The sequence below is a fragment of the Oxyura jamaicensis genome, chromosome Z (assembly GCF_011077185.1).
Source record: "Oxyura jamaicensis isolate SHBP4307 breed ruddy duck chromosome Z, BPBGC_Ojam_1.0, whole genome shotgun sequence".
NCBI classification, from domain to species: domain Eukaryota; kingdom Metazoa; phylum Chordata; class Aves; order Anseriformes; family Anatidae; genus Oxyura; species Oxyura jamaicensis.
Genome location: NC_048926.1, coordinates 18,604,207 through 18,619,111, shown reverse-complemented (window position 1 = coordinate 18,619,111; position 14,905 = coordinate 18,604,207). Strand labels below are relative to the sequence as shown.

The window sequence follows — 14,905 nt, the reverse complement described above, 5'->3', positions numbered from 1 at the left end:
CCCGCAGCGGCCCGGCCCCGCTGCCCCCGGCCCCCGGCCCGGCCTCACCGCCGTCTCTCGCTGTCCCCAGCGCTCAGCACCCGCGACTGGCAGGAGCTGGCAGCCCAAGCCCCCGTCCTCCCCGTCGCTCCGGCTGTCCCCGCCGCCCCGCTGCAGGTAACCCCCGGCCGGGGGCAGCGGGCCGGGGCCGGGGGAGATGGGGCCGGGGGTCGGGGGACGGCACTGCAGGGCACCCGGGGCCGGGGCCGCGCGGAGGGGGCAGCCGTCGGTGCGGGAGCGCTGCGGGACCGGCTCCGGCCCTGCTCACGTCGCTTTCGCACGCCGTCCCCCAGGGCCTGCTGTTGCGGGATGAACCCGAGTTTGACTTTCAGGAGCTCAGAGATGCCGTCGACGATTTCATATCCGGCAAGTGGCTGGTTTTAACTCATCTGGGATGCGCGCATCTGGGCTCATCCCCTGCCCGGGCGCCGCGCTCGGTGTCCTCCAGCTTTTGGTCTATCTGTTTTTTGGGTGCCCATCCCCTACACACTCACCCAGCCCTTTCTGGGGGGGGTCACACCTGGGCTGTCATCGTGGGGGTGGTAGAGAAATCCCAGCGGGTTCAGCGCCCGCGGTGTAGCAACAGCGCTTTGGGGACACGGCGACGGGGAGGGCACATTGGGATCGGGGCAAAGCGGACCGGGACCACCTCCCCTGCCCTAACACCCTCGGGTTTTTCCTCTGGAAGCATCCGCCCTGATGCCGCCGCCTCTGGACTGCCCCGACTTCGACCTGTCCCTGGGCGAGGAGGCGACGTGCGGCCCCTGTGCCCCGCAGCTGGGGAGCGGGGCTGAAGCGCGGGACCCCCCGACGTGCCCGGAGCCCCCCGAGCCGTGCTGGCGGGACACGGCGGAGCGGCACCAGCGGGTGCTGGGCGAGGCTCTGGAGGAGAACAGCCAGGTAGGACCGCGGGGGCTTCCCTCCGGGCCCTGCGCCCCTTTCCCTGCCCGCCGCCCCCCGACGGGGAGGCTGCACGGCGCCCCGACCGGGGGGTCCCCATCTTGTGCTCGCAGCTGCAGGAGACCTTGGCGCAGAGGCAGGAGGAGCTGGCGACCCTGCGGGAGAGCAACGTGCAGCTGAAGGAGCTGGCGAGCCAGGCCCGGCAGCTGGCCGCCGTCCTCGACGTGAGTGCTGCCGCCGCGGGGCACGGGGGACGGGGTCGGGGCCGTGCGGGGGGCGTCGGGGCCACGCAGGGGAGCGGCGGTGGGGCGCAGCCCCCCGAAGCCCCGCCGTCTCTTTTCCTCCCCGGCAGAAGCTGATGCTCCCGCAGTGCCCCGACGGGGCGGCCCTTCCTGCTCCTCCTCCTTCTCTTCCTCCTCCTCCTCCTCCTCCCGCCGCCGGCAGCGAGGGGGCGGCGGGGGTGGGCCCGATGCTGCGCTCCGTGTCGGAGCGGTGCCGTGCCGCGCTGCGCAGCCTGGCGGGCAGCCCCCCGGCCAAGCGGCCCCGCCTGCACGGTGCCTTCCGCGGGCTGCGCACGGGCCGCGCCGCTCCGCGCCCCGGCGGCGGGGGACTGCCGGGGGGCGGAAGCCTGCGGGCGGCCCTCGGGGAGGAAGGCGGCATCCGCACGCTGGCCTTCCCGCAGGGAAACGCCTTCACCCTGCGCACCGCCGCCGGAGGGTACCGCTTCCGATGGGTGCCGCGGTGAGCGGGTCGTTTCCTCCCGGGATGGCGCACGAGCGCTTTTTTTTTTTTTTTTTTTTTTTTTTTTTTAAAAAAAAGGAAAACACAATATTTTTATTATTATTATTATTTTTTATTTCGTATCCCCGGTGCTGGAGGCATTGCGAGGGGTCTTCTCCCGGCTGGGGGAGCATAGGGGAAGGCTCTGCACATCCTCAGGCGTTTGCACTGAGAGCGTTGGGTGTCAGGGAGGACAGAGATTTTGCGGCTGGGGACCCGCCACCAGTGGCCTGCTAGCAAGCACGGTGGATGCAGAGCTACCTTCACACAAGAACCTGCCCGGCTTGCTCACCGAGCTGCAGCTGGGAAGGAAAACTCTCAGTGGACACTTGAACCGCAAGGCGAAATGGGGATCCTGGGCGGCCTGTGTCGGAACGAGCACGGCCTCTCAGCCATGGGGGTTTAACCCACAGTGTTTACAAGCTGCACGTGTGTCATTCATGTGTGCTGCTGTCAATGTATATGTGCACTCAGTGTGATGATTAAATAGTGCTTAAAGTTGCCGTTGGTTTGTACTGGTTCAATGCAAGCACAGTGTTCTGCACCGGGTATGGATGTGTGCTTTCATCAGAGCAAAACCAGCAGAGAGCTGAGCGTCTGTGCAAACCTTGCTTTGCTCAATGCGCTCGACCAGGAAATTTTACAGTGAAACATGCTGCTGTTACAGTGCAGTGATGTTATCTCAAGCAAAGAGAAGTGTGGATGACATTAAAGGCTTTCTAAGCAGACACATTTCGCTTGCACCCCCTGGCTTGAGAGCTGAAGCACCAACACCATGCCCAAAATGCTGCCAGAGGTGTCTTCTTCTGTGGCACATAAATGAGTGAAGGCACCGTGCTCTGCCTGGGAAGGAGACCTGGTATCTGTGAAAAGACCAACCTTTTCCCTTTTCAATGGAAATCTTCCCAGTAGTCTTGTACAGGCCCCTGCACACTAACAGCAAACCATCATTTCCACACTGGTGTATGTGTCAGTTAAGGTGCAAGCACCGTGCCATGGCCTCAGTGGGAGCTTTCCTAGGGCAGCTGTGACCCCATTCTCAGTGCTGTGCATGCTTCTGACAAGCAGAGACAGCAGTAGGGTGGAGAATGGCTCCCTCATCAGCACCATGTGTCAGTACGTGGCTCCTAGGAGACTGCAAAGGTCTGAGTGCTCGTGGTCCTTCATATCTTTGGCCCCTCACATCTGGGGTCCTTCACATCTGGGGTCCAGCACTAGCTGTGGTCCTCCCTGTCTGCAGCTGTGGAACCTTCTAGCAGGGATGGTGCTGGCAAGGGATGCTGAGGGCCCACCCCTGGGACAAATCCAGAGCCATTCATTTTGCAGGAGAAGACCTTTGCCACCTTGGCAGAAATGCTGTGTGAAAGCAGCAGACAGGGGAGGCAAAACCTGCACCAGGCTGCACTCAAGATCAGGGACTAAACTGATAACATAAGGCAGCTTGTCTGGATATGTTCAGCTCTTCACGTGTCTTAGGAAGTTAACCTCAACATGTGTAGTGCAAACAACTTTGTAATTCTTGTAAGTGCATTAATTCTTCAGAAATAGTGACACATGGGGACAGCACAATTCTAGTAGGATGCAAAAATAATCACTGTTTGATCATCACTAGCATTGTTCTTGCTGCTACTTCATCTTTGGAGAATTACAGGGACATGATTACTTGCTTATTACTGCAGTTAACCTGTTAAAAAGTTTCTGCTGGTTACTTTTACTGTAGTGCTTCCACATTAAAGATATTCTGGATTAGTTCTGATTAGTAATAGAAAATGATCAAAGGTTTCATTTGGTTGGTTTTCTCTTCATCCTTGGTAGTCAGACAGGCTGATAATTGGCTAACGAGGCCAAGTTGCTTCTCGCTGAGACCCAGAGGAGTGTCATCAGATACAGACAAATAACGGGAAAGGGAGGAGGTATTTGGTATGTAACACCACCTGGCGTGTAACACCATAACGTATTTGTGTTAAAATACAAACTTTTCCTTTAAACTACCAAGGTGTTATTTTACACTCACACCTACCCATCCGCTCCCATACAGGAACTCCAATAAGAAGTGTCCGAACCTCGCACGGGTTAAAGCAGCTCCACAACGACTGAGCTCTGCCTTCCCATCAGGTGGGAGCTGGTGGCAGCAGAGGGGACGGAGTTCGGCCCCTTCCCGCATGCTTGCCACTGTTCCCTGGAGAAGCTGGGAGGCCACCACCACTGGGTGTAGATTCGCGTATGGCTAGGAAACCTCATGCCCAAGCAGATCTAGCTTTAGTGCATGGGGCAGGATATGTGCCACAATGCATGGGGCAAGGGCACTGAATGCATGTGTGGTGCACTGAATGGCACGCTGACATGGGGTTTGTTTTCACTCTCCTTTCTTCAGGCTCTCCAGGGAGGTGCATCGTCCATGCAGTGGTTGAACGGAGCTGGTCCAGCCTTCAGCAGAAGCCTGCCTACGTTGGGCACTTCTTGGTTACCTAGGAAAAAAAATTAAAGAGTGGTTGGACCCTTGTGGCGACGCTGACAAGTCACGTGTGGGATGGAAAGAGTGCAGCAGCACGGTGATGCGTTTAAGCCAACACAGACATGGTGATATCTTGTGAGCCTTGTTCCTGCTTCGTCTGCCTTTCCCTGCCCTGCTGAGGCCAGACCTGGGGATGGGTGGCTCTGAGCAGGTGGTGCAGAGCTGCAGACACCAGGGATACTTTGAGAACGAACTTTTAATTTGAAAACAACTTTTAATTTGGGGGCAGTGTCAAGGAACAGTTTTAAGGACTGTGTCTTTAGAACAAGACAAGTCCATGTAAGCCTTGTTCAGGGCATTTCGGTTTTTCATTAGATAAAAATCTTTAGGAGTAAATTAAAACATGGCACGAAATCTCTAGATACAGCTTGATTAAAATGATATACTAGAAAGAGGAACTCTCTTTTAGTAAATAGGTGGATAATAAGTCAGTAGTTTTAGGTCTCTTCAGCATGACAAAGGAAAAGAAGACCTGTCTGGATGTATTTAGAAAAAGCATAGTACTTTTTGCATAATTATAACTTGTGAAAGCCCTTTTTGTTGGCAGTATTGCCTCTTTGCTCATCTAAAGGTGATGCCCAAAGGCTAGATGTGAGCGCAGCACTTTGCTGGAGGGTTGCTAAGATTGCTTAATGTGTCTTAAAGATGAAGCGTAGCCTGTCCACAAAGATTAGATACTCTCCACTCATTTGGAATAAAAATGCAATTTCTTTGGTATGAACTTGCACATAAACACAGAATCATTACTGAGAAGAAATACTTCACTCAGAGAGTGGTGAGGCAGTGGCACAGGCTGCCCAGAGCAGCTGTGTATGCCCCATCTCTGGAGGTCCTCAAGGCCAGGCTGGATGGGGCTTTGGGCAGCCTGGTCTGGTGGGAAGTGTCCCTGGCCATGGCAGGGGTTTGGAACTGGGTGGTCTTTAAGGTGCCTTCCAACCCAAACCATTCTACAATTCATTTAATTAGACTGGCTATGATTTCTGAAGCACACATATTCCTACAACCATCATTCATACGGAGCTGACTTCCACATAAATGTTCACCAGGTACTGCCGTGGGTTTTCCACAGCTCCTGGATGGTGGTGTGTGGCGTGGAGGCCTTATAGTCTTGTGGAGGCCAGCTCGTAAGGCACATATGGTGCTATGGCACTAGGAGTGAGCCACTGCTGTTGGGTTTGGCTCTTCTGTACAGTGATTGCAGGGAAATTGAATTTTACTGACACTTCTAACCTTGTTTTCCCGAGTATTTTTGTAAAGACAGTTACACCTATGTCTAACTTGAGGGAGAAGTGAAGTATTTTGCAGTCTGTTTTATATGACAGCAGCAGCCCTCCTCATCTTTTCTAAACATTAACTTCTGGTCAGTGGCCATTATTTACATTTTGCATTGTACAGTCTTAACAAACAACTAAGGCTAGTGAGGTCAAAAGAGGCTGTGGTTTGCTTTGGCACAGCTGTTTCATAGGTGTTTCAGAAGCAGTCTTAAAGTCTACTTCACATCCAGCACCTGTTCAAACTTTGATAGCAAGTGACTATTTTCAATATTTACTTTATACTTTTCAAGGAAACACTATGAAAATAAATTCAAGAAGTGTCTTCAGATTTATTCATGCATGGTGATCGCTCTTGGTAAAGCCTCAGGATCTCTTGCGTGGGTAGCTTGCTGAAACAGGGCAGCTGGAAATCTTCAGGCTGATTCTCTTTGAAGGCATTTACTGTGACTAAATGATATTAACAATCCTCTCTCTTGAACAGCAGAAACATTCCCTCTTGTAAGCCTGTTAGCAGTGATGAGCAGAGCTGGTTAGCACTGTGCAGCAGCCCTTTTCTCAGTGCTTTGCAGCACGAACGCCTAAAGCTTGGGGATTTGCCCCGACACCCAAGTTGTCCCAGACATTGGATGAGTTCCCATTTATGATAGTGCTGAGGAAGGGTAGATGGAGACCTGCTAGAGACAATTTTCTACTTTAATCAAATGGGATGGCCATTCCTTTTTTGAAGGACCCTCTGCCCACAGAAGGTAACAGCCTGGAGGCTCTCTGGTTTCAGACAAGTAGGAGTGATGTAAGGGATCCATCTCACACCCCGGCTACAGGTGGGAAACTGAGGCACAGAGGTGTAGCATCATTTGGTATAGGTCAATGCATCTACCTATGGCAATATAAGAGCTAGAATCCTGACCTCCTGCAGCCTGCCCAGGTCTGTCTTCATAACCAGAAACTGCCTCTTCTGTCTCTGTGAGTACACTAGCTGACCTGCATCGGAGAGAGAGGTAAGGAGGGGAGGTGATGAAGAAAAGGGGGAAAGGAAGCATGTTGCAAAACACATTGGAGGTTTTGTAGCAAATAGTTTTGGTGAGAAAGCTTTAGAAGTTGGTCAGCATCTGCATATTAGCAATGTATTTCAAATCATCAAACTCTTCTAGAAAAAGGTGTTTATGTTTACGATTATGTTACTTTCTCTGGTAAAAAATAAAGGTATTTGTAAGGATTTTTTTTTTTTTTAAATATTCCAAATTGTTTAGCAGTGACTTTTGAGTTCATAGAGTTGTGAATAATAAACCCTGTTTTTTAAAGAAAGTAGGCAACTTGTGTATCAATACTCATTTTTTGTAAAAGGGGATTTTTTTTTTCCCTATGGTTTATGCTGTACAACTGGATCTCAGGCCTACCTTAAATATTATTGATAAAATGTCTGGACTATTTAATTTTGTTTCTTCAGCAGTATTACTATATTTTTGGGGAAGATAGTTAATAATCCAATTTGAAGTAGCTTTGGATGGCTTTGTAGAAAATGTGGCTTCTGGGAGAAGTCCATCTGAATTCAGTTTTTGTGTAAAGAAGTACCCTTGGCAGTTGGGAGGTGGAGGAATGTAAAAGGGTTCACAAAGGCTGGAGAGCTGGAACCTCCTCTTGGACTCCACTAGCCTTCCAGTTTAGCTTCACCAGGCATTAATATATGTGGATGAGAAAACAGAAGGAGTAGCAGAAGACTTTATGAATAAGCTGTCTTAAGGAACAGGTCCCCCTTCCTGACCCCACTGCTTTTATTATTATTATTATTATTATTATTATTTATTTTATTTTTGTGCTTTTTTTCCCTTGAGAAGTATGATGTAATGCGGTAGAGGACGATTACCCAAAACTAAGGGCAGAGGAGCAAGCTAGCAGGCACTTGACCCAGCCTAGTTTCTGTTCTATCAAGGGTATATCTAACACATGTTTTTAAGAACATTTTGTGGAAATCTGTGCTCACTTCTGAGTTTCAGGGCTCTGTGACGGGGAAGGAGTAGAGTTGGATCACCTCCTGGAGCTCTGCCCATCAGCTATGAGCAGGGGTTGCTGAAGTCCACCATCCATCCCAATGGGCAGTGCCAGCAGAAACGGAGCCCAAACACACTTGCAAGTGTGGAACCCCACTAGCAATTCTCACATAAATTGATATTTTTTTCTCCCTGCTTCCTCTCTGTGAGGTCTGAAATATCTCTGGGATGGAAATGGGGAGTGGTGGGGTGGTGATGTGGATTAGCCATAGCCAGAGAAGAAAATGTTGAAGCTGGAGTGGAAATTGACCTGCGGTGAGCTGAGGAACAGACACAGCTACTGCAGGAACCCAGGGGCCCCTCGAGGGCTGTCATCTCCCCAAGGGCTGGGGCAGAAGCGTGGCAGCACAGCACCAGAGAGGAACCCTGTAAAAGCATTTTCTGAATGCACGATACCAGGCAGGTGAGTTGACAGTGCTACTAGAAGAATTTCTAATGTATTTTGCTTGCCATCTGTTGTGGCAAAGTTTCTCCCTTTCTTTCTAGGCCTTTAGTCCCCGTGAGCTAACGAGTAGTCTCCCTGAGCCATCTCTGCCTCTCCAGTCATCCCATCTCACCTTGCTCTTCCACCAGGACATGGGCTAGCACCAGAAAAGTTGTGTCAGACACCGTAACCCCATGTTCAGATGCTGCAACCCCACATTCAGCTCCTGCACCCTCCTGCCACAGCCCTAGCATGGTGGTGGGGTCAGCTGATGGAAGAAGTAAAGCAAAGATGGAAACAAAAAATGAGTGGAATATCTATGAACAGTAAAGCTTTCTATTATTTTCAGTATGTATGGCATTTAAACTGAAGCAGTGGATGATTATAATGCTTGCTTTAGACCCTGAAGTACTGTGCTACCTTTTGAAAAGACCAAGTAGAACAGCATGTCCGCTTCTTCACATATCACAGAAAAATCCCATTTAAATGTGAATAAATCTCAGAGCAGATGGAATCAAGATCTGCAGCTAGGTATTTGTTTTACCTTATATATTTGCTGTAAGTAGAATTCCCTGTCAGCAATGGATTCTACATCCTCAAAATTAAATGTTTTTGTGCCTCATTTTGGGGTTCTGGGTTAAGGCCAAAATCAACACCTATAAGAATAACCGTGACCTGTGGAAAACATTTATAAACACTGTGCTGCTGCCTTTGTTGCTTTTGTGTGAACTCTTACACAACCATGACAGAAAAAAGGGCTGAATTTATGAATACTTCATCAGCAAAAAGCTGGCCAAAAACTTTTTTTTTTTTTTTTTTTTTTTTTGATGGCCAGAAGTAGAATTATGATTATTTATACTTATCTGTTTAACAGGTGCTATGAAATACTGTTGTTCCCTGGGTTACTTACCACTGGATGTTATTCAAACAATTAAACTCTGAATCGTAGCTACTTTGGGAATATTTTTTTGCAAATGTTCCATTGTCTACAATCCTGGCAACAAATACAGCATGAACTAGCAAATTTATTCTCTCTGATTCACCTTCTATTATTTGAGGTGGAGCTGAGAAAGAAAGCTCTTCAATTTACGCTACTGTCAATAATCCTTTGAGTGTCTACAATAGATGACTGAGCTGTAGTTTCAAGTGGTCAAACATTTTTTAGGATATATTAATAATCATTACGGTTATGTAAGGAGATTTATTATTATTATTATTATTATTTATTTTTTTACTGTAAGAAAGGATATCTACCATGTCAAAATTAAATCTCAGTACAAAAATATTCTTTACAATTTGCTAACAGTATACAGCTGTTTAAACAAAGCCAAAAAAAAAAAAAAAGAAAAAAAAAAAAGAAAAAAAAAAGTTACAATCCCAAACTCTTTCCATGTTAATGAAAGATTTAGCCAGATTAACCTGTTTATTGTACCAAAGACACACCTCAGTTTATTGTTACACTATTTTCAGTCAGCAGTTTCGACATTGACTCTGGGATCCTGTGAAGGCATTTGAACACAGTCCAACAAGGGACTCATTAAAAGTTAGAAGGCTTGAATTGCAGCTAAGCATGTGTGGTGTTAATAGATAAACTAAGTTCATCTCACCTGTATATGATTTTCTTCCTGGATGAAACCTAAGCACTTCAAAAATGCAAAGAAAGATGATTCAAATGTAGAAGGGCTCTCTGTTCTGTTTGGATTTGTGCCATCAAAATTTTTGTAAAATGTAAAATATGAAACTTCTAAGATGTTAGAAGAATGGGCGAATCACAGCGCTATCCATGTACATTGCTTCTTTTCTTACCTTAGGCTGGATTACAGCCCTGTGATCTACCAGATTACAAGATGCTCTTGAAAATCCAATGTGCTTGTTTTGGGTTTGGAAGAACAAAACAAAGCAAGAAACCACAAACCACTGCCCCTCACTGCACACCCGCTATCTGCCTTTGTAATTTCAGATTCATTTACTGTGATTTTGGAAATGATTCAGTTTGAGCAAAAAAACCCCACCAACAATTCTCCTAGTGCACCTCTCTGCACAGGATTTCCATTGAACATGCAGTCTTTCCTGAGTTAGAAATAGTCTTTACTACCCATTACATGTTTCTCTGTCTGCAGTCATAGTTTCCCTTGAAAACTGCTTTCTAGTGGAGCAAGGAAACTGTCAGCCCACTGATCGAGGATCCATGAGGACAAAATCATCAGTGGAGGCAAACTGGACCCTATGTTTAAGTGGTAAACGAAAAAGAGCAAGTATTCCCTGAGTGTGGCCGCTCTCCCTTTGCTCAGACTTGCAAGCTGGCAACCTGTGCTCTGGTGAAGATAAAGGATGCAAACTTGTCTCTTCTCAACAAGAGGGGAGAGGATAGGAGCATAATTGTCATTTCTGAGACCTCCTAGTTTATGATGGATGGTGGTTAGCTGTGCTGTGGCTTAGACAGAGAGATGCAGCTTTACTTACATCGAATTATGTGAACACAGCACCAGGAGCTAAGTTTTAATTTGGTTCATCAAGTCACCAGCTGCAAAATACATGAAACAGTGTTACTACTGGTCTGTTTATATGTCTGTTCATTTTAAGTGAAACCAAAAAAATCTCAGTAATGTATTTATTCTTCCCCATTTTCCTCCCTTTTAAAAGAGTGCTTGCCTACTTGCCTTGAGTCAAAAGTACCCTGTGCTACAAAAGCAGAGTCCTGTTGTGCCGCATGCTCTATAAGTTCAGAGTCCCTGCCCAAAGGCACTTTTTTAAAGTGTCCATCATTTTGGCTCATTTGTATGCTCTGTTTGGTGGCAGAAAACTCACAGAACTTCATGGCTAGGTATTTAAAGGAGAAAAAACTGACATTAATGCAACTAACTGTATTATGTGTGAACTTTTTCCTTATCATGTTGTTTTTGTACTATTTCCTCTCTAAGCCATCAGTGCAAAGAGCACCGATCCCAACCAACCTCTCACAGAAAGGTTTAACAAACAACTGGGTTAGAAGAACTAAAGATGTGAAGATTTAGAAGGGCTTTTCCCAATTTCCCAAAAGGCAAACAAGCAAGTTCTCATCTGCTACACAAATTGTTTAACTCACTTTAGCACACATTCAGCATCTGAAGTCTGAGCATTATGAAATAATTAATGTCCCAATTGTTTGTTTCCTCATTAGTTACTAAGGTATCTACTTGGAAATCCCCATGGTCCTGTTGAATCTCTTTGAATGTCCTTTAATATTTTTCCTGGCTTGTTCATAGTTGCCACAGCCCCTTCAAGAAATAAATGGGACTGTCACTCCCTTCTGTGGCCTTTGAATCAGGCTACACAGGTGGGAAGGTATGAACTTGTCAAGTATACCAGGCTGTTCTCTTCAGTTTTACTGACTAAACAAGTCTCCATGAATTGGTGGAGGCAATGAAAGTGGTCTTTGTTACCTGACATTTTGTATACACCTATCTGCTATTACAGAAGGAGCTATGGTTGTAAAAAAGCTGAACTCTGTTGTCATCTTTGGCGTTGCCTGTGTTCTTCTTCCAGATCCACCAGTAAGGCTTTCTGTGTCATGGGATACTTCTTCTTCCAAGTCTTAAGCAACACATGGGAAGAGTCAATGAGTCAGAGGAATATTAGGGGTGTCAGATGCTTTTGAAAATTGCCCCAATCAATTTGCTAATCAAATCACTTCGTTTAAATGAAACACTTCCAAGTATGCTTTATGGCAAAGCAAACATACCTGTGTAACAAAGGGGGCATTTTACTAGCATTCAGTACAGTGCAAAGTAGCAAGTGGATCATCATTTCAAGATAATGAATGTTTGTCAATTATGTTTACATTGCAGTAAATACACTTGGTCTAGATTTAGAAGTGATTATGGCCACAAGCAGAAGTTCTTACGTGGACATCAAGACAGAAACAAAACAGTACGTGAAGAAGAGTACTGAGGGATTTACACTGCTTTTTAATGCTCACAGTCAAGATTTTCCAGTGAGAAAACACTGAACACATAGAACAATAAGCAGCAGAGAGAGATGACACACAATAAGCAAAAAATATAGCTGCAGTATTTACAGCCAAGGCAAAAAAGTTGAAGGCAAAAGTTAGGGACAAATAAGAAGGCAACCAGTAGGTAATACAAAATCACATTTTCATTATTATACATAGAGGCAGTAACTTTATTTGCTGCTTTAGAAGACTACTGCACACCACATATTTCTAAAGAAATTGCCTGCGCTTAGATGTGATAATCTCTGCTCATGTCTCTGAAGAGGGCATCAGATAATAATAGAGATGGTGGCTTTAGCACTGTGTTCAATTTTTATTTTATTTTATTTTATTTTATTTTATTTTATTTTATTTTATTTTATTTATATATATATATATATATATATATAAATATGTATATATATATTTTTTTCTCTGGAGGACAATCTTCTTTCATAAAACTCCCCAGGGTTCCTGTGCAGCTCTGTCCTAGACTAGGAACTCCTAATTTGACATAAAACTATGTCAAACTCAGTATGGAAACACTGCCATACATCTGATCACCATCTTTGCACAAATGCATGGCTGGAAGCTACTTCTGCTGCTGCTACAGACGTTGATACTTAACGCTCACAGGATTTCTCTCTTTCTGGATGTTTGTGAAGTGGCATGGGAGGAGTTAGGGACTACCCATCAGAGAAAGCAGTCCAGATTGTTATGGGGATACCTTTGGAGATTCCTCCTGAAGAAGTTCAGGTCCTTCAGCTGGGTTGAAAGGGATGCACACACTTTCTACAGGCACCAGCCAGTTTATTTGCCTCCATGGAATCTGTTTCAATGGCTTTTGATACCAAACGAATTATACAAGAATCAAATTTGCAGGTATCTAATTATCTAAACCTATGAGCTGTATTTGTATTTCAATGATACTTTTTTTTTTTTTTTTTTTGGTCTCATTCAGGATGACCACAAAACCTTATAAAGTTGTGAAATGTTAGTGCAGAAAGCACAGCTCTGAACTGTTGTAAATAGATTTTGTTCCAGCTCATAACCAATTTATGCCAGGAGAGAATATTGCAAACAGCCAGACTATACCACATTTACCAAATATTCGTTAATAATGGGACTTTCCGATTACACAATGGACTATTTTCAGACTGCAATCAATCAGAGGGTAAATCATCCAGGCTGGAAAGAGAGAACTTGCTGAGAAAATTAAAACAAAGAGGGGAGCAGGCACAAAGCCGAAAAAAATCTGCTCAGGACAACAGGAGTTCCATTTTGAGAAAGCATGTTCTGAAGAATCGGTGGGTCTAATGAGCAAGAATTAAAGAAAGAGCTGCTAGAACCCAACAGTGTGTCAAGAGGCAACCACCATGGTAGATACAGTGCCTCTGCAGAGGGTTGCAGGTGATAGTAAATTGATGAAACTGCTTCATGAAAGACCATTTGGCAGCTGAGGGCCAGCAATCCTGCTTTCACAGATCCACCAGTAAAGAGGTCAGACCACAGAGATCCATGCTCCTAAACATAACCACAGAACTAACAACCAGAGTCAAAGCATCAGGGTTGCACAGGGTTGTAGTTTCTCTATTTGTCTAGTTAGTTTTGGTAAAATTAACTAAGCAGCAATTATGTTCCCAGGGACAGGAAGAAATCCCACATTCCTGCAGCAGGAACCAGCCCCCACAAGCTAGGTTAGACACTCGTCAGGGCAACGGGGTCTGAGGCATCTCTTAGCCGCAGTTTAGGGTGCAGGACCTAAATCTCCCCATTTTCTTGTGGGAATTGCTTTAACCAGGAGGCCATTGTATAAAATGTAGGTAGTGGAAAGCAGCAACAACCTGGGTGTGCTAAAACAAGAAACAGCAAGTCTTTCTCAACCTTTTCAAGGAACAACTGGAAGAGACCTCAGGAAGGGTCCTGGATCTTCCTCTTATGAGCTTATTTATTAAGAGGTGGCTGTTTCAAGGCTACAATGCTGGGTTAGCCCCCCCTGCGCTTAATGCACTCCTCAGGCAGCTTAGCATGGAGAATTTCTTGGCCTTTTATCTCCTGTGAGGTGCTCCTCTTTCTCCCTCTGTCCCTGTGTACCAGATCACCGATCCAAGTGTGTGGCCCTGTGTGTACTGAGTGCAGGGCAGAAATTCAAGCTCTGGCCGCGCCTGTGCTCTGTGCTGGCAGGAGCAGTCTGTAGCTGTTCGGATGTGTCAGTGGGGTTGTTTGGTACTGGCTGGAGTGGTCTGTAGTTGTTCAGATGTGTCAGTGTGTGGTCGTTCGGCACTGGCAGGACCTCCCAGCAGCATCCCGGGTCAGGCGGTGTAAGGGGTAGAAGAGCACGTGTCTGATGGACAGGGAACAGTGCATGGACACACCTCTTGGGTTGATTTTCATTTCAGTACTTTATTGTTGTATATCGGTCATGAAGGGTGCAATAAAAGGAATTATAACATTCACAGAAAAATATCACCCTTGCTCAGAATCAGCAGATCAGTTCTCTGCTTCAAGTATTGGTGCTTCTAACTTTAAATGAATCCTGAGAAGAACTCATAGGACTGTTTATTAATATAGACCAATGCTGCATGCCTCAAAACATTACATGACTTGACAAGTTTTCCCTTGAAGCTGGTCTATACTGTTATGCTCTAATAGGACAAATAGTCTTCTCTGTATAGCAACAAAGAAGTTTTTGTCATTCCACAAATCAGATGAATCTCAGGTGGAAATAAATAGATAAAGGAGGTTTTCTAACACATTTCAATTTGTTGTTTACATCCTTGGGACATTTAGTATCCTTTTGTGTAGTGAGAGGTAAACAATCATAGAATACAAAAGCACTATCCAACCTATGATGCACCAGGGCTTGGCTTTCTAAAAGCCCTGAATCAGTTGTTTCTTCTCTTAGGAAAATCCTATCATTTTCTTTTGCAATCATTTGGTTTTCTACAAATGACT

General features: G+C 46.0%; 1 protein-coding gene across 1 annotated transcript; it reads left to right on the top strand.

Annotated features, from left to right (window-relative positions):
- Nucleotides 1-735: 735 nt before the first annotated feature.
- MCIDAS (multiciliate differentiation and DNA synthesis associated cell cycle protein) lies at nt 736-1,684 on the top strand. The gene is made up of 3 exons (XM_035309816.1): nt 736-939; nt 1,053-1,270; nt 1,384-1,684. The coding sequence occupies exons 1-3, from the start codon at nt 739-741 to the stop codon at nt 1,682-1,684; spliced, it is 720 nt and encodes a 239-aa protein (XP_035165707.1). The 5' UTR covers nt 736-738.
- Nucleotides 1,685-14,905: the final 13,221 nt, after the last annotated feature.